This window comes from Alexandromys fortis, unplaced genomic scaffold (genome assembly GCF_014885135.2).
Source record: "Alexandromys fortis isolate MF-2015 unplaced genomic scaffold, M_Fortis_MF-2015_v1.1 scaffold_16, whole genome shotgun sequence".
Taxonomy (NCBI): Eukaryota; Metazoa; Chordata; class Mammalia; order Rodentia; family Cricetidae; genus Alexandromys; species Alexandromys fortis.
In genome coordinates this window covers 9,800,817-9,819,171 of record NW_026067893.1, presented here as the reverse complement: position 1 = coordinate 9,819,171, position 18,355 = coordinate 9,800,817, and the positions used below count along the sequence as shown (strand labels likewise).

Genomic DNA, 18,355 nt, shown 5'->3' with positions numbered 1-18,355 from the left:
GTCCAACACATGTTGAATGAACCATTCCATGTCTATGCATTTTTACTCATCCGATGCCCATCAATAGATTGGGGTAGAGTGGTCAATAATCACATATTCAGGATGAGAAAATGGAGACTTAGATTACATTTGGAGCTAGCTATAACATATATGGGGAATAAAAAAATACTTGAGAATTTTGAAGTAATTTAAGTTAGCTTTTTATTGTGATATGATTTATTTTAAGCAGAAGAAATACACGAAAGTTGTAGTTTTGCCTGTCCTTGTTAATACAGAGTGCTATGCTCATTCCCCTGCCTTTCAAGGGTTGCTACAAACCTGTGTAATAGCTTTCATCCCAAGTCTCTGCAGAAGGAAACTGACGTGTTGACAAATGTTAATTGTTTTCGATCACAGAGACTGGAGTTTCATATTCTGTTTGACTTCCAAAATTGTTTCAGCAGATAGCTCAGAATTTGTCAGCTCTAAAGTCTGGGTCTCAACCCACACTAGACACGCATCTCGATTTTGTTTTTGACACAGGCAGTTCTCATTAGTCTGTACCTGTGGATTTGGCATCTGGGATAATTTAGAGACAAGCCAAATCTGTACTCTTTTGGAAGAAGATTGTTTAACAATAAATGCAGTAAAGGAGTTGTTGAGAGGAATACTTTGAACTACTTACGAAAACAAGCCACATTCTAAGCAATCAACAGCTCAAACAATTTCTGGTGCATTGTTGATTCTCACCAAATGTGGAAGGCATAAACTCCAGGAGTGTTCTACTTCCCAACAACTAGGTGTTAATTACCAATGATATTTAGTTATTCACTATAACAGCTCCATACAGGCTGCTTCCCAGGAAACCCCAAGTTAGTTTTCCATATGTTCAAGAGGCTGTTATGTACTTAAATAGGACCACCTTGCCAGTTCTTTAAGAATTAAATTGCATAAATCAGAATTTTTACAAAGCCCTGTTGGTCCGCCTTCTCAACCAGTATCTAGCCAGAAATGAGAAACGATGTAGTCACCCAGTCCTCTATAGGGTTAAAAAAATATAAGTGCAAAAGGAATTTGAAAAAAATGTTACCTATTTCAATCATTTCATTCTCTGCTTCCTCCTCTGCCCTCTCTCTTTCTTTGACAAGAGTCACAGAGCAGGAGGCTATGTGTTTAGGAGCTGGTTCATTTCATTTGTAGACGTGGTGACTTTACTGGCCCCCGACTGCTTGGCATTATCAAATGCCACTTGAGCAGAGAGCTAGCCTGTGTTATTCATCTTTGAAAGTGTGGCCTTCGGGTTTATCTTGAGGAATAAATACTTGGCAAAGAGGGAATGTGTGTCAAGAGGGGTAAAAGCTGGAGAGAGTTGGTTTATTTTTCTCTTGTAAACAAGGCACTTTATTTGTTTGAATTGCTTTCTTCTTTTTAATTGCCTTGCTTCTTTAGCTTGACCTGCAAAGATGGTCAACTGTGTCTTTTACTGTCACGGTGAGCTTGATGAATGCATTTTTCTATGTTTCTCACTGAAATCCTTTGAACAAGGCTCCTTATTCCAACAGTTTTTAGAAAAGGTTTCATCATATCTTACTTGGCCTATCCACTGATTCTTATCAAAGGGACAGAGTTAGTGCATAAAGTATGGAATCATGTGGGTGTCCTTGTGTGCACATTTATTTGAGAGTGGGGGGTTGTGTGGGATGCTGTTGGGGAATAAAGAGTGTTATTTTGCCACATACCTTTCTCTGTTCTCATACTTCATGCATACTTAGAATGGAGTGGAGGAGAATATCCAATGGAAGTTGCAGCTTCACACAGACAAAAAATAACCAATAAATATTCCTTGCTACATCCTGATACTAGGAGTGCATCTTCTTTTGGAAAAAAAAAGACCTGTTAAATTTCATTCCCATTGAATTCAGCATAATAATCTCTAGGAATGTTGACTGTGCTCAAAGTAACTTTTCTCTCCTCATTTCTCATAGGGAGGAATTTGATTCCACGAGTCCTAAAAGTAATTTAAAGTTATTTATTGCCATTTAACATCTGAATCTAAGATATCATTTTGATTAGGCTTTAAATATGAAGTACTACAGCTCAGACTTCAAGCTAAACAGCATACTTATTATATTCAATGTATTGTATTCCTTTCTTTATCGTGTTCTCTGTACACGCTGACCACCCTGGAATCTCACAGATAATCTACTAAAGTGTTTCTTCCTGTTTGTTCCTCAGAGACAGCTTAATACACCTCTTCCAGAAGTCAGAATATCTTCATCCTTATCCACTGTCCCTAGCATGTCTATGTTCTTTATTTTGCCTCTTTTATATATGGTATCATGTCCTGGTTTCAACTCTGTGAACTTGTCTAAGAGGTAATAACCTGCCCAAAAATTTTTCTAGTATCCTTTAAACTTTTATCAGAAGTTAAAATGACATCATCTACCATCATGATCTTTAAAAATAATGTAAACTGATGTTCATTCACTAAAACATCCTTAATATTATTAATGGTGCAGTCACTTTGTATAAGAAATCCTGGTTTTGTTTTATCGAGATAGGTCATAAGAGTTCTCTCCTAGGTGACATAATAACTCTGGAAGGCTTAGGAAAAAGAACTGCCATGCAGTGAGTCAATACCATGTCTACATACTTTGATCATGTCTCCAAAAAATCAAATCAAACCAAAACTATGACAATTAATTTACTTAAATGCATTGAGACCTCATGAAATGCTAGGCTTCACAAACCTCCGCACATGAACCCACTTCATGTATTTTGTAAATTAAAAATTGTAATCACTTTGAGGAGAATAAATAAATGCTCAGATATGGCAAATCATCTTCCCAGTACCATTCAGTCACAGGCATGGACTGTCCATCAGTTTGTCCAATTCCAGAGCCCATATATTTAGTCCTGTGGTTGTCTTGTTTACACAACGTTTTCTGCTATTCTACAGTATTGTGAGAAAAATATCACACTGGCACATCATACTTATAGGACTTGCCAGTAATCATTCTTTGATGCCTTTACTCTGTAGTCATTCAGTAAATCCTGAACACGTGTTTCTTCCTTTAACCACTGAAGTTCTAATAACCGGAATATTTTAAGCACCTCTCCCTTCATCTTTGAAATGGTCTTTGAGATGTAAAATGTGCTAGGTTCTTTGATGATTTAAAGGAAGGGTATCAGACACCTTCCTTTTCATGTTTATTGTCTAGCAAGTTCTCTCCTCTGCCAATTTTCCACGTGTTCCAAGTAGAGCTCAGATTGGGAGGCCTCTTGTGCTAGATTGTCTTGTTTATTTCTTCCTCTGTCTTCCTCTGATGGTAATGGGCAAACCATGATACCTACCTTTACAGACTTAAAGTGGAAAACTTAAGTGTCAAACTTCAAGAATGTAGATGAAAGAACTGTGGCAAGAAAGAGACCACTTTCATGGTAATTTTTCCTTTGTGTTTGAAGGTGGGCTCTATTCATCTTCTAAATACAATCCCCCAGCCAGAAAAGATGAGTGTTCTGGAGGATTTAGGTATGCCACTATAATCAAAGTACTCACTTAACAAAAAAAAAAAAACTGTCTAAATGGTCCTCCTTCTCTCCATCCCCCTGCTACTGGTGATTGGAACTGGGACTTTGAGCATACTGTCAAGTAGTCTACCATGGAGGTATACCCCCAGCTAAATGTTATTTCTTCTTCTAATTCATGATCAATTAGTACTCTCATATAAATACTGTAGACTGCAAAATCTCTGACTTGGCTTGGACAGGGTGTGTATTCTCTATGTCTGACCTTGGCTTTTAAGAGGCACTTTTTCTTAAGAAATCGTGGTACATCATCACCATCATCATGGTTGGGTTTTCTCTTTTAAAGACGAGCTGCATTTCCTGTGCAGACACAGCCTGCCTGCTGCACATCTTTTCTGGTGCACGGCATGCCTCACAGTTTGTGCATTCGGCACTTAATAGCCAAGTAGACTCACTCCCAACCACCAACTTTAGCACTCAGCTGCCCTGAGCCATCATTTTCCATTAAGCCAAAACACTGTTTACCATCATTAATTAATTTTCCCTTCCCAAAGGGAGGGTGGCATTGTCCAAAGCTGTCCAACTCCCTTTCATCACCCACACACAAATATACTAGGAATCACAGTTCTCAGATACATCCATGACATCTCCTCTGCACTGGTCACAATGAAACATGTTATCTTGTGTTATTCAACCCACATGGTCACTGATGCATTCATGTTCTTTGGGAATAATGGAATTTTAGAATATTTGCTTTCATAATTTCCACACATACTTCCTTCTGTAAGACAAAGTTGGCAACTATATGCAATTATTGTCTGGATTTGTATGTAACTTTGGACTTGGTTCTGAAAGTCTAGGCACAGGCATAAAGCAATTGACTGTTTTCCTCATTGCTTTCTTCTTTCTGTCTGCTTTTTTTCCTTGTCTGGGAAGATGAAGACTATTACTACAGTCTTAACTTATCCTTCAGTCTTTACACTATTGAACATCCACAATCAAACAAAAGCACTCTGATCTTTCAGGAGACATGGTACACTGTAGTTGAACATCCACATACCCTTAGATTTGATCCCTAAGTTCACTCTGTAACCTTGTGAAAGTGCCTATGCACTCTCTCCTCTTTACCTAACAAGGAGGAAGAGACTGCAGTCATCCAAATGTTAATTTATGGGTCAATCAAAAGAATTAAGGAAAGTTCTTTATACATTATTTTGTACATAATGATACCCCAAATTAACTATTATCACTAAATTTTGTTTAAAAATCCATTCCTGGGATGTTTGGTCCATAACCAAAAGTCCTGGCTCACATTTCTTCACCTTCTTGACTAAAGAGCATGTCAAATAGATAACTCACACTATGAGAAAATTCTGGTATTTCATTGACTAAACCAGAGTACTCTGTCTCTAATATTTTGTTTCATCACTTTCATATCTCACTACACATACACACATAGTTATAGAATTGAAAGCACAGAGCTTGTACCCAGGTGACAATGTGTGTGAAGTAAATGGTTGTATTTAGTAGGAAGTGAGGTTTCAGTTGTTGTCTTCACAAAGCTCTCCATGTGGATGCATACTTGAGACAGAGTCCCACCTATACACTTCTCTCTTCAGTCTGCATTTCCTCAATGGCTTCGCGAGTACACGTGTGCAGGAATGGCAGGTAACTGGTATTCGGAGGCACATAAAGGAATGGCATTCTCCATCACCCCGATGTGAGCAAACACACACTCCATGGGTCCTATCTCTGTCATGCCCACCTCATATGATGTTCATCTCTGTTACTTATTAGTTCATTTATGAATTCTCTTGCTTCTCACTTATCTCTAAGCGCTCATCATTCATTGCAATTCTATGGGGAAATTCACACTGGATGAATTTCATCTTCCTGCTAGCCAGAACAATCAGATTTAAGGGAACGTTTGTGCCAGGCCTTGTGTCTGCCAATATTCTTTCTTTCTAGGTAATCAGCAGATATGCCACTGCTGTTCTGCTCACATCAATTTCAATTCAAGTTGCTCTGAACTGTCAGGCTAATAAAACAAAGACACTGCTCTCCCTGCCCCGGGATGCAGAACACCTTTACATAATGTAGTCACACCACTGCTCAAAGTGATGCTAATAAGAGCCAGCAGTTTCCCTGCAGAGAGTCAACAGCAAGACACATGAAGGGCAAATGCAGGATTAACAAGGAATGCTTGTTGTGTCCTGCAGTCATGCTGCTGCTGCTGCTTCCCCTCATCCCATACCTGATGCAGTGTTTGAATGCATAAAGCCATTAGTTAAAAAGAAATGGTTGCAAATGGTTCATTGCAAAGTTACTCCTGCCCAGTTTATTCACCTGTTTCGCCATCAAAGGACCGATATTTAACATGGTCTTCATTTACTACAGAAAATACAATTAATCTAGAGAATGCATTTTTGAACTGAATTGGAAAGAACCCATTTGAATTGAAAGGGAAAGGGGTAGTCAGGAGGAAGAAAACTAAAAGTGTGTTTTGTTTGCTTTTAGTGTTCCAGAGATATTTACTGATTTGTATAAATCAAAACATGACTGATATTAGCATCTTACTAAAATTTACTATTAACTTACTTATCTGGTCAAATATGGCTAAAAATATTCTGAGGAGACCCCCTGGGGTAACTCTGCTGACTTTCCTAGAGTAGTGGGTATAAATTCTTCAGGTTTTTGTTTGTTTGCTATGCATTTTTTATCTACTCTTTTCTTCCTTTCATCTTTTAAATTTTTAAATTAATTTACATATTTCATATCCCAGTCTGTTTCCCTCACCCCCTCCTCTCGGTCTCTTCCCACCCACTCCTTCTATTCCCATTCCCCCAATTCACTCCCCCTCTATTTCTGTTTAGGAAAGGGCAGGTCTCTCGTGAGTATCAACAATACATGCATATCGAGTTGCAGTAAGACTAAGCACCTCCCCATGTGTTAAGGCTGGGCTGTGAGGCAAAGGATGGAACTAGGCTCAAGAAACTGAACTGGATCATTAAGCTGGCATAGCCACTGTGACTACATGGGCTATACCCTCACAGATGTGTGGCTGGCTCAAGGCAAGGGAATGACAGGCATTTCAACAAAACAAACTTCAAGTTTAAAGGTTCATAGGAAATTTCCAAAGGAGAAAAGGAGAGTTGAAATTTCTACTTCTTGGCAGGACAAGTACCCAGTGTTAAGAATGTCAGATTTCATTGCTCATTGCAATATGGAAAGAAGCAGAAATCCTTACTGGTGGGATGTGCTGGACATTAAAATATGTGGGTATGTTTTAAGACAATCAGAATAGAATGCTAAGTGGTGTCTAAGCACACTGCAAGGTTGCACTAATAATTCTCCATTTTGCTAAAACCCTGTATTTCAGGCATTACAATAGTAGTTAACAAGGATTAATTGACTTCATCCTCAGAGCATCTCTATATTCTCAACAAGGCAAGCGTGGCTCAGAAGGCATGCACTTGTCTTCAGCAGACATTTCAACAGGAAGAGCAGTACAACTGGAACTCAAACTCAGTCAGCCTGGATTTTAAAAATGTCATAATATAAGTCAAACTTTATCTAGAGCATTCTTGACACTAAATCTTTAAACTATGTAAATGTTTTCCAGAATAAATATTCAGTTGGAGCTTGAGAGATGAGACACTATATCTAGCTGAAACATGGGATGAAAAGTGGGATAAAAGCTTATACAAAGATGAAAAGATCTGCAGTATATTTTCTTAAGTATATATACACTAAGTATATCATATACTAGTCTGTCAAATTCTGAATTTAGCATGCACTTCATCTTATTTTTTATTTTGCGGGACATTTCAGTCTAGGGGCCTGGTTTTATGCATACAAAAGAGGCTGAGCTACTATGGAAAGGTTGCTTTACACCTCTAAAAAAAGAGGAAATAGAACACATTAAAAGGATGTACATTTGGGCTTGAGTTTCTTAAGTAAAGTTGGTTTCTTTCTCTGGACATAACACAGGTGCTTCTTGTGAATCCCTGATCTTAGCAAAATGACAGTGTCTTTATGGCTGCATGGCTTACTTTTTTTCCAGAGTATAGGCCTATTACTATATTTCTCTGTTGACTGAGGTTTCTCTCCTGCCAGGTAAAATAGCCATTTAGACCCAAATAAACACACAGAGATTTATATTAATCATAAACTGATTGGCTTATTAGCTCAGACTTCTTATTAACTCTTATAACTTATATTATCCTATAATACTTGTCTGTGTTAGCCATGTGGCTTGGTACATTTTCAGCAAGGTAGTCACATCTTGTTTCCTCTGTGTCTGAATGACAACTGTAGACTGACTCTTTCTCTTCCCAGAATTCTTGTGTTCTCATTTTCTTCTCATTGCCCTGCCTATAGTTCCTGCCTGGCTACTGGCCTATCAGCATTTTATTAAACAAGTACAAGAAACACATTCTTACAGGGTAAAACCATTGTCCCACAGCACTTTTCTAACCCTGAATATGTTATTAAATAACACATTCTAACTCATTTAGAAACCGTCATCATACATCCACACTGACCAAAAGACGCAATTCATCCCCCAAAAATAGCCTGTTTTATATCCATTGTGCCTTTAAAGACAATTCAGCCCAGAAGAGGACTAACTCTCCTTATTCCTCCCACAACCATCAGTTTCTAGGAGCTCCTCCACAAGGGCTGGGACTTCCCATGCTAAGATTTTCTCTGACTTGATACTGGGAAGGTCCTATGCATGCCGTCAACAACCACTGAGTTCCTGTGTACACCTGTTCCATCATGTCCAGAAAATACTGCCTGTAATCATCCACTGCATCTGGAATTTATAATCTTCCTCCACCCTCTTCAGTGATGGTCCCTGGGCCTTGGGAGGAAGAGGTACGAAAACATTAATTCTATTTTCTAAAGAGTTGGAATGATGTACCATATTCTATTTGAAAAAACATTAAGTCTGTAACTGACCCATTCTGTTTCTATAAGAGTATAAATCTTCATAACCATAGTAATACCATTGCGGTTCATAACAAGGATAATGAAACCTTTGGTACTTTTTTTCATTATAACTTATTGATACAACTTAGATGGTTTTACTTTGAGTATTGGTTATTAGAAAACAAAAGAGCCACTGTGTCCCAAGGGAGGTTGGATAATCTCTGCTTATTGTCCTTTTCTACTAATTTAATTTAATTTTGGTAAAAAAATAATCTTATCAATATTATCTCATGCATTGGCCATTGAAAGGTGGGTCACTAGCCAGCCGAGGTTATCAAGTTGGGAAATTCTTCAAGGCCAACAGGATGCATTGTCGTAGCATACAAAGATGCACCATGCAAGTCACTTCAAAGGCAGGCAAGAGTGCTGCCCACTCATTCACTCCACAAAACCCCGACAGCCATTCAAATCTATTTTGAAATATTATATCTTATATCAAATATGATATCATCATGTAGATCAATCATATGCAAGACTTTAATTGTGTGGTTTCTATCCCCAGACAATTTCTAATTTCTCTGGAGCTGCTCTTGCCTAGTGGGATCAATTAAAAAAGAAAAAGTCTATTAAAAAATTCTATTGGTTGCAAGTTAAACAAGAAGAACTTCCTGTGAGTCTTCCCTTGTCTCAGGTGGAGTGACACTGTCCAAGGGCCAGCATTAGCATGATCAGGTGACCCATATTTCACCAGTTTGTCTGGGAGCTGCTGTCCTCCAGAACCACATCTGCTTGGTGACATACCTCATAGAGGTCAATCATGACATTGCCTTCAGGTCCTCTGCTACTCTGGACATTCTCCAAAGCCAGGGTGAAGTACACACCACGAGTGTCCGAGATGTAGAGGTTGTACGTGTCATTCTGGTTCCATTCTTGGACGGCTGCAAACACTTGGTTCTCATCTGTGCTAATGACATGCATGTCCTGAAGAAGAACACAAGGAAATGAAGCGGGAAGGATTTTATACACTAACCTGGCACACACTCAAAGAATGTGGATGATGAAGAGCTTTGATGGGATGCAGAGGGAGAGATAGCAAAAGTTACCTTTCACATTTATGAAAATGAGTTAAACCAGGCAGTTATGGCACACCTTTAATTCCAGGACTCAGGAGGCAGAGGCAGATGGATCTCTGTAAGTTTGAGGACAGCCTGGTCCACAGAGAGAATTCCAGGACAGTCTCCAAAGCTACACAGAGATACTGTGTCTCAAATGCCCCCCACCAAAAGGAGAGTTAAGTAGTAATTGAGCATTTTCTCTGTCACTTTGGGGTGAAGCAATGAACCATGGCACAATGAGAAAGAAGGAGGTATAGAAGTCTTATTACAATTTAATTGCCTTGTTAGACAATTTGAAGTCAATGTTCCTAAACATGCATGAATTTGGAGAACCAGTCATTTTTATGTATTTGTCAAGTTTGCATACTACTACTCAGAAGTCATACACAAGGAAAATATAAGGACAATCTGCAGTAGCCAGAAGAAGCCAGACAAGTCCTGGATTTCACTGTAGTCTGTAGACTAGCAGCACTGGTACTGGCAGCAAACTCCTTAGACACACTGAACCTCAGACCCTACCCACTGAATTACAATGTGCCTTTTAGTGATGTCCCTCCATGAATAATATGCACATTCAAGTTTGACAAGCACTGTCAAAGGTTCAGCAACACCCTGAAATTCCCTAGGGAATAAAAAAAAGTCCACCAGAAAAATCCCAAAGCATTAATGTTTGTATTAGCAATTGGTTATGAATTCAGCTATTAATCTAATGTTTTCCTCTGCCATGTTCTCTAAGAAAACCACACGCGATGAAGGAGTTATCATAAAGGATGGTGCTCCCAGACCCCAAAGACAGAGTAGTTAAGTGAAAAGAACATGAAGGCCTCATCTGCCATCCTCTCGCAAGAATTCCAAATCCTTCATTCCCCACTCAGGACTCTAGCCACTGTCTGACACTATTTGAAACTGGTTGTCTCCAGTCAAGGCTACTGTTTCCTTAAGGGAAGCCTGCTGCTGTGCTTTGAGCTGATTTTTAATCCTGTGGCCTAAAAAGTCTACATAGAATAAATTCCAAAGAACTCAGAGTAAAGCAGTTAAAATATAAAAAGGCCAAAAATAAACAGAGGTACCCAAAAAATATACAGCAAAAGAAAAATATAGAAATGACCTTGGATTTTGTAAAACTCAAATCTTCATAAATGGACCATGCTGTCTGTACGCTTGAGAAACTTTACATCTGATGATCTTCTCAGAAACCATCCTGACCCAAATTGTTCAGTGTGCCTTGAGTCCTCCTTCTAACCTCGAGTTCTCATAATCTGAGTTCCGTCTCGGCTTGGGACACAGTCACCTGAGTGACTTTGTGCTCAGATGTTCTGTCTGTGAGCACAAGATAACAATAACATGTGCTTCACAGGACAGTGAAGATAAAATCAGCAAGTCTCAAATACCATAACAATATTCACCACTTAGGGCAGTCAGTGTTTCACTTAAGGGAGTCTGTCTATCCTTTTTGTTGATTACGAAAGATCAACTTGGCTTCTCTGCCTTTGAAATATTTCAATATTCACTCACTGTTATACTCAAGAAAAGGTTCATCCAAATGTTTTCTGTCTGATGGAGGAAATTAGCTACGGAAATTATCCTTAAGTTCACTAGTTCGTTCAAGTGGACAAACCTTCTATGGTTCCTAATTCATAATAGGATAGAAGCCAAAACCTTTAAAACAGCTGAACAACTCCTTCCTGTTTATGTGTCCTTCCCTCAAGTATGTTATAATCCTGGATTTCTGTTAAATTGTTTCAAATGAGAGCTGCGCCTAGCACAGCCAGTTCCCACCCATAGGCTTCTGTGTGAGTTTCTGCAGCAGTGAGCTTTTGATGGACACACACCACAGACTTGAGAACGCAATCCTGAGAGACGACTGTCATACTTCTACGGCTTTGTACTTCGTAATCCACTGTGGAGATTTGGTTCTTGTAGATACGAGCTAACATTAATCATCAGCTTGACAAGAATTACCTTAGCGATAAGACTCTGGGAATACAACAATTCTCTGGACTGGGTTAACTGACTTGAGAAGACCCATCCCGAAGGGGAACAGCATTTTGGGCTCTGTTCTGGACTGAATGAACATGGGAAAGGTGGCTGAGCACAGACATTCATCTCTCTCTGCTTCCTTAAAGCAGATGCAACATGGCCAGCAGCCTCAAGCCTCTGCTGCAAGGATCCAATTCTGAGCACCTTGAACTGTGAGCCAAGTTAAGCCCTTTTTCCTGTAAGTTGCTTTTGCCAGGGTATTTTACAACAGCAACAGGACAAATAACTAACACAATATTGAAAATACATCTCTTTTACATGGCTTTAACAGGATCGCTTAGAGAACTCGTCATACAATGTTAACTGGGAAAAATGACCATGTCTGAAGATTATCTTTATGTAATTTTACTAAGTAGACTTTACACGATGATGCTGGTCATAAATGTTTGATACATTTGGAATTTAATTCACCTTTCCCCAACAACTTATAAATAAAATGTGTTCTTACTGCTGCATTGATTCCCCTGATTCTGAACCAGTCCAGACTCTTATTTGGAATTCTACTAGAATACCTTGCAAAGTCTGTTCTATAGGTTACTAGCATTACTGGGTTTTAGTGGATTTTTCAATGGAGATAGAAGCTCCTTTGAACCTTTTTGTATGTGCTAGTGGTGGTGGTTTATTCCTTCGGGTTTTTGTGTGTGCTTACTTATAAAATAGAATCAATCTATATAGTCAGCTCTATGACCAAGTTAGCCTTGAAATCAGTAAATCGTCTCAGCTCAACTTGTTTTTCTTTTCAAAACCTATTTTTATTCTATTTAAGCATATGGATGTCTCCATCTTTATGAGTATATACCACACACACACACACACACACACACACACACACATGCACTTGTGAGTAGCCTTGGAGGCCAGAAGAGGGTGTCAGATACTCTGGAGCTGAGGCTAGAGATACCTGATACAGGTTCTCTGGAAGAGCAGCACAAACTCTTAACTACTAAGTCATTTCTCCAGTCCCTGGACTCAAACTACTAATAATCCTGCCTCTGCCTCCCAGAGGCTGGGGTAATTGTGGTTTCCTCTACTGTGCATGGTGGTAAACTATTGAATTAATGCTGAACTAAAGGGTTCTGCTGCTCATAGGATGTTCATGAACCACAGCGATATTAGTAAGCTCCTCTTAGTCTCTAAGGAAATCACACAGATTGAAGTTTACTTTCTTTTTAAATTTATTTGACTACAGAACCAAAATTTTCCAATATATCGCCAGGGACATTTTATTCTGAGTGACAAATTGAGGAAAATATTGTTTTGATTCTAAGCTCTTTATTTTTTAAAAAATGAATAAAAGAAAAAGTAATAAAACCCAGATAGCTAAGGTTTCTAAGCAAGTTAGTGACAGATCCACGTCTGAAGTTAGGTCTCCTGTTGCAAATTGAGCATCCTTTGTACCCCGTGTATTCTGGTACCCATCTATCTTCCACTATGGAGACAACTAGATCCATACTAATAATAATATTACCTTGCTTTTATGGAGTATCTGTCCTCTAAAACCCTGGAGGCGCTTCGTGTGTATTGCCTCATTTATCTCGCTGGAGCTGCTAAGAAGAGGCTGCGAGTCAGTCAGGGGAAGCAAGAACTCACTGTGTCACTCTGGCTCACAGGCCATATCCTCTGACCTGCCATGGCAACGTTTAGCTGTCACTCTTTGATGGTTTCCCTTCACTTATAACTAATTGTTTAAACACAGCCCAAGGCAACGTTTTGTTCTGTCAACATCTGATACGACGGCAGTAGGTGTGATGAAAAACATTCGAGCAGGAGAGAGCAGATGTGTCTCCATTTCTTCCATCAGCGTGAAGCTTTGTTCGCCTGCAGACGCAGCCCTGGTTCTGACAGGAGGCCATGTAAGGCAGCACCTTGGAGGCAGAACACTCCACCCATGCTGGAGCTTCTCTTTGAAGCTCTAACGGGATTCTAATGAAGTTTCTCTTTTGATTTAAATTATAAACACCCACCTGGACTAAATAATCCTTTTATATGTGACACTTGCTTCCATTTTCGTAGTAACAAGCCAAATTAATTGCTTCATCCTACCCTGAGAACTCATATGAGGCTAAGTCATGGAACATGATCATCTGGGTGGCAGGGGACGGGGTGGTGCAGATGGTCAGTTCAGCTCCAAAGGCAGTGGGAAATGCTGCCTTCTAGATTGTCTAGAGGCCACTGGGAACAGCTGCCAACGGTGATCTCTGCAAGGACTGTGGACAAGCAATGTAAAACACCTGTCCAGCAGTCCATCCACAGAAGCCGTTGAGTTTAACCTACCATTTCTAGGGCGTCTACACCAGTGTGGCTTTTCCCCTCCTTCATGTTTTTTTGATAGCACAACAATTTGGTCGAGTGGGGAACATGCTAAGCTTTAACAAAGGGAGTTATTAATTTACCTGCCAGGGAAGAAAATTATAGAAATCACTAGTATGGATGACAGAAAATTTGGGCTCCAACCTTGTTTGTGTGGCAGATAGAATTTGGTTTTAGCTGAAGTTATTCTAAGAATATGCTGACCCAAGAGGGAGTGTGCGAGGAATGAGTGAAATATGCGGTCCTCTGATTTAGGCTCCATTCTATAAGCCTCTTGACTCAGGGCACCTCACTGATGTGAGTATAAATCTTGTTCTTTTTTTTTTCTTTTTTATTTTTTTAATTAATTTATTTATTTATTAAGATTTCTGTCTCTTCCCCACCGCTGCCTCCCCTTTCCCTCCCCCTCCCCCAATCAAATCCCCCTCCCTCGTCAGCCCAAAAAGCAATCAGGGTTCTCTGCCCTGTGGGAAGTCCAAGGACCACCCACCTCCATCCAGGTCTAGTAAGGTGAGCATCCACGAAACTGCCTAGGCTCCCACGAAACCAATAGGTCCAGTAGAATCAAAAACCCATTGCCCAACTTTTCTTCAAATTTTGGACAATGAATCACAATTCACTTCAGTACTCAGCTAAGGGAGGGGTACTCCCTTTTTCCCCCTGAATTGCTGTCTCTTGTGGGATCCTTACTAGGAGACTCTCACAGACAATTTTAACAATTCTCAGCCTTCCTCTTGCGTTTTAATTTTACTTAAAGATGAGACTCGGCTCAAAATAAGTTTCATTATATTCTGTGTTCAACTTAAATTATTAAGAGTTGAGTTATAATTCTGTTTATATATATATTTAATACCCCCCTTACATTTCATTTGCTGTAAAATTCAGCCACAATAGGCTAAACTTTGATCACTTCAAATATAACACAGAAATCTTGAGATTACAAATAGGTATTTTTAAGACGCCATATCACCTGTTTTCCACTAGGTGGTGCTCCATATTAACACAGTTTTTCAGAGTTTGTGGAAAGAGCCCGAGGATGCCAGCCAGGGATGAGGGTCGAGATCTCACTTTTACTTTCTACTGTTTCTGAAAGGCTAACTAGAGAAGTCAGGAGACTCAGCTGTTCCTAGGTCTCTGAAGATAACCCGCTTCCCAACACCCACTGAGAACAACTAATGTTCTATAGCATAAAGTTAATGTTTTTTTTTCTGTTTTGATTTAAAAACAAACATATTGCTTGGGAATGTTTAATATTGAAAGACAAAAATGAGGATATTATTAACTTACCCAGGCACTTCTATAGCAAGAATTCCAAAGAAAGAAAAATCAGAGGGAAAGAGAACAGGAGAAGGACCCAGAGAGAAAGGAAGACAGAAAAACCAATAGGAATTGGGAAGCCTAAATGCAGAAGTAGAGCTGAATGAGCAGGGGACTCCTTACTGGATGCTGGCAGTGACCTTGGAAATATGGTTGAGGTAGACTGTAGCTGAGAGAAAAGCAATGAAAACCACAACCCAACATGTACCTTAGGCAAAGCGTATTTCGGGAGCTTCATTTGTGCAAACGTGCTTCTTCGGTAGGACACGTAGTAATGTGGTCTTCCTCCAGATGTCAGCTGGATCACAGAAACAAGGTGTTAAGAGGAGCTATGGGAGACATGTGGGGTCACAGAAGACCTGCTGCTTGAGCAGAGCAGGCAGCTGCCACACAGCACCAACAGTGCCTGCCAAGGACGCTACCCATGGTTGGTATTCACAGAAAGCAACTTACCCACTGTATAGGGGGGCCCAGAAGCCCAACAACAACCATTTAATAGATGAAAATGTAATCTGCAAATTTGCACTGTGGGTCTGGAGAGATGACTCAATGGTTAAGAGCACTTGTTGCTCTTCCAGACGACTGGGTTTTGATTCCCAGAGCCTATAGTGCAGCTCCCAACCATCTGTAACTCCAATTCCAAGGGATCTGACTTCCTCTCCTGAGTTCAGCCAGGCATGTGGTACACAGACATGAAAAAGCAGGAAAGGAAAAACACTGACACAGAAAAATAAATTATATATATGTGTGTGTGTGTGTGTGTATGTGTTGTTTGTGCATATGTTACATATTATATGTACATATAAATTATGAGTGTATATATATGCATATGTATGTTTCTATATATGCTAGATGAATAGCATATATTTATATAGACAATATCTATATAGTATATATATACAATTTATATAGTATAAATTATATGTACTAGATACATAATTTAGTGACTCTAAAGTCAAGAAAGTGTATTAGCTCTGTTCTTTCCAATGCTAGAAGCCTCAGGAGATATTAGCTCACTGTGCTTCAGCCGTCTGGCTTTTCAGCCTCAAGTTCCTGCCATACAAGTAGTCATAATGGGACAGAAGGAAGTATCTCAGATTCAGCAGTGGAGAGAAGCCTTCTCATCTCCACACAGAGTTCCTATTGACAGCATCATACCGATGTCTTAGTGTGTATTCAAGCATGTTAGCAAAACGTCACTTCAGATTTGGGTTCCAAATTAATTCTTGGTCTCTATCTTTTAGAAACTGGCACTGTTTTGTCCAAAGCAGATCAATGGATCCTGCAGGGCTTGCAGGACAGAAGGAAAAGGTGTGGTTTCCATCAAGACTTGAACACTACTCTGGGCAGAGTAGAAGGCACCTCTGACAATGTGCCAGCCTTGACCTATGTAAATATCTGCGGCTTGAATGTCACTGGAGTTTGCTTGCTTGGAATGTCAACAAAGCTTGGGGTAAATGATCATCAGACACAGGGGAGTGACTGGAAAGAGACATTCTTCAGCACTATGTGTGGAAATGGTGGGTTTTAGGAGGTTACTCATAAAATTCTAAATATAGATTCTGAGATTGATTTGTATGCCTGATATGTGGATTATAAATTGTTGCCAGGAACCAGAGAAATACTCCTGACAGCATCAGTGTTGAAGCAGTGAATGGGACAGGACATCAACCATTTGAATGTCACTTGAAGCTATCCCTGAACAAAAGGGAACTTGTGAAACATTTCAGAGTTACATAGGCTGATTCTGGGAAGTCTTCTTTTAATGAACAGAATAGATATCATAATGTATTTTTCAAATAAACTCGTGCCTAGAATGTACCTTAACTGTAGCATGTGTATATACCCATATATTATATAAATATATTTATATTAATATTTGATGCATTCACTTAATTAGTTGTAAATGTATATATTTATACACTTATTTTGCAATTATACCTTTTCCATTCTTACCCTATAAAGTAATAACATGATTTTTAGATGAACTGACTGAACAAGACCAAAACAATTCTTAAGAGCTAAATGAAACAGAGCATGGTTACTGCAGTCTCCTGTCACTACTCATGAAATCTCACTTCCCAAATAGTTTTTCATTCCATTAGGAGAAGGAAATTAGCCATTCCATGTTTCCCTGGGAACCACAGTGTTTCCTGACCATACCAGGGGATTATCCTTGTTGGCCTCTTGCCAGTCCCACCTCCATCTCCCACACAATTTCCCATTCACATTCTTTTCTTTGAAGTGGTATTGAGGAGGGGGCTGATAAGGAGAAATGGATGTAATGTCTCAGTTCACTTCATGCCTGGAGTTTCTTTGTGGACACAGGTAAATAGCAATGTATATCACTCCTGGGTCAAAGCACGTTTTAGACAGCTTGGCAAATTCCTACAGAGAATAGGCTAAAAAATTGCCCTTGAGCCTCGCTCCTCCCTTCCACCCCTTTTTCCCTCTCTTCCCTCCTCCCCTCTTCCACCTTCTCTCCTCTCTCTGTCCTTCTTGCCCCCCTTTCTGATCCATTTTTTCCTTCCCCCTGAGGGTGTGCAGGCATGCAGAAAGAGCTATAACAAGACAGACACTAGAAATGCCCTGAGCCAATGAGCAGAAGTCGGGTCTCCTTACCTGAACAAACACATAATCATCCTGAACAATCAAGGAGTCGGGGTCAATGTAGCCTGGGAAAGGCTTATTTCTGTTGGTTTCTGTGCAGTTTTGCATCCGACAAGTTAGGTATTGCGAGTCTGGAAAAGACAAAGACAGAAGCTTCAGAGGCAATGTACATTTCTCTTGAAATTATAAAGTGTTCAACCAAGTCTCAGTCTCTCTAAGTACTCACTACTGTTCAAATTGCCTTTGTTATTTTATTATGTGGCTACCAGCACCGCACTCTCCTGGAATGTCCAGCAAGTCTTGTAATCCTACATACAAAATTCTTCTTTACCTTTTCCCTTCTAAACACAAAAGAAAGGATCTTCAAAAACTGACATAATACATTGTGATTTTTGTAACCAAATTTTCATCTTTATTTGAATTCAGCTCCACACTTTGATCTTTGACTGAAAAGCAGGGAAGCACACTTGCCTGCAGTATTTTAAAATCTCAGGTGGAAATTCTGCTGAATGAATACTATAATC

The 18,355-nt window shown here is 39.5% G+C and overlaps 1 protein-coding gene across 5 annotated transcripts in view; it reads right to left on the bottom strand.

Annotated features, from left to right (window-relative positions):
- The window catches only part of Sorcs1 (sortilin related VPS10 domain containing receptor 1), a 486,223-nt gene that overhangs the window by 98,093 nt on the left and 369,775 nt on the right, over window positions 1-18,355 (bottom strand). For all 5 annotated transcript variants that reach the window (XM_050145543.1, XM_050145559.1, XM_050145567.1 and 2 more), the window contains exons 7-9: window positions 17,844-17,962; window positions 15,430-15,519; window positions 9,241-9,420 (exon numbers count right to left, since the gene is read on the bottom strand). In XM_050145543.1, the coding sequence (XP_050001500.1) occupies window positions 9,241-9,420; window positions 15,430-15,519; window positions 17,844-17,962 (389 nt within the window). The remainder of the gene's footprint in view (window positions 1-9,240; window positions 9,421-15,429; window positions 15,520-17,843; window positions 17,963-18,355) is intronic.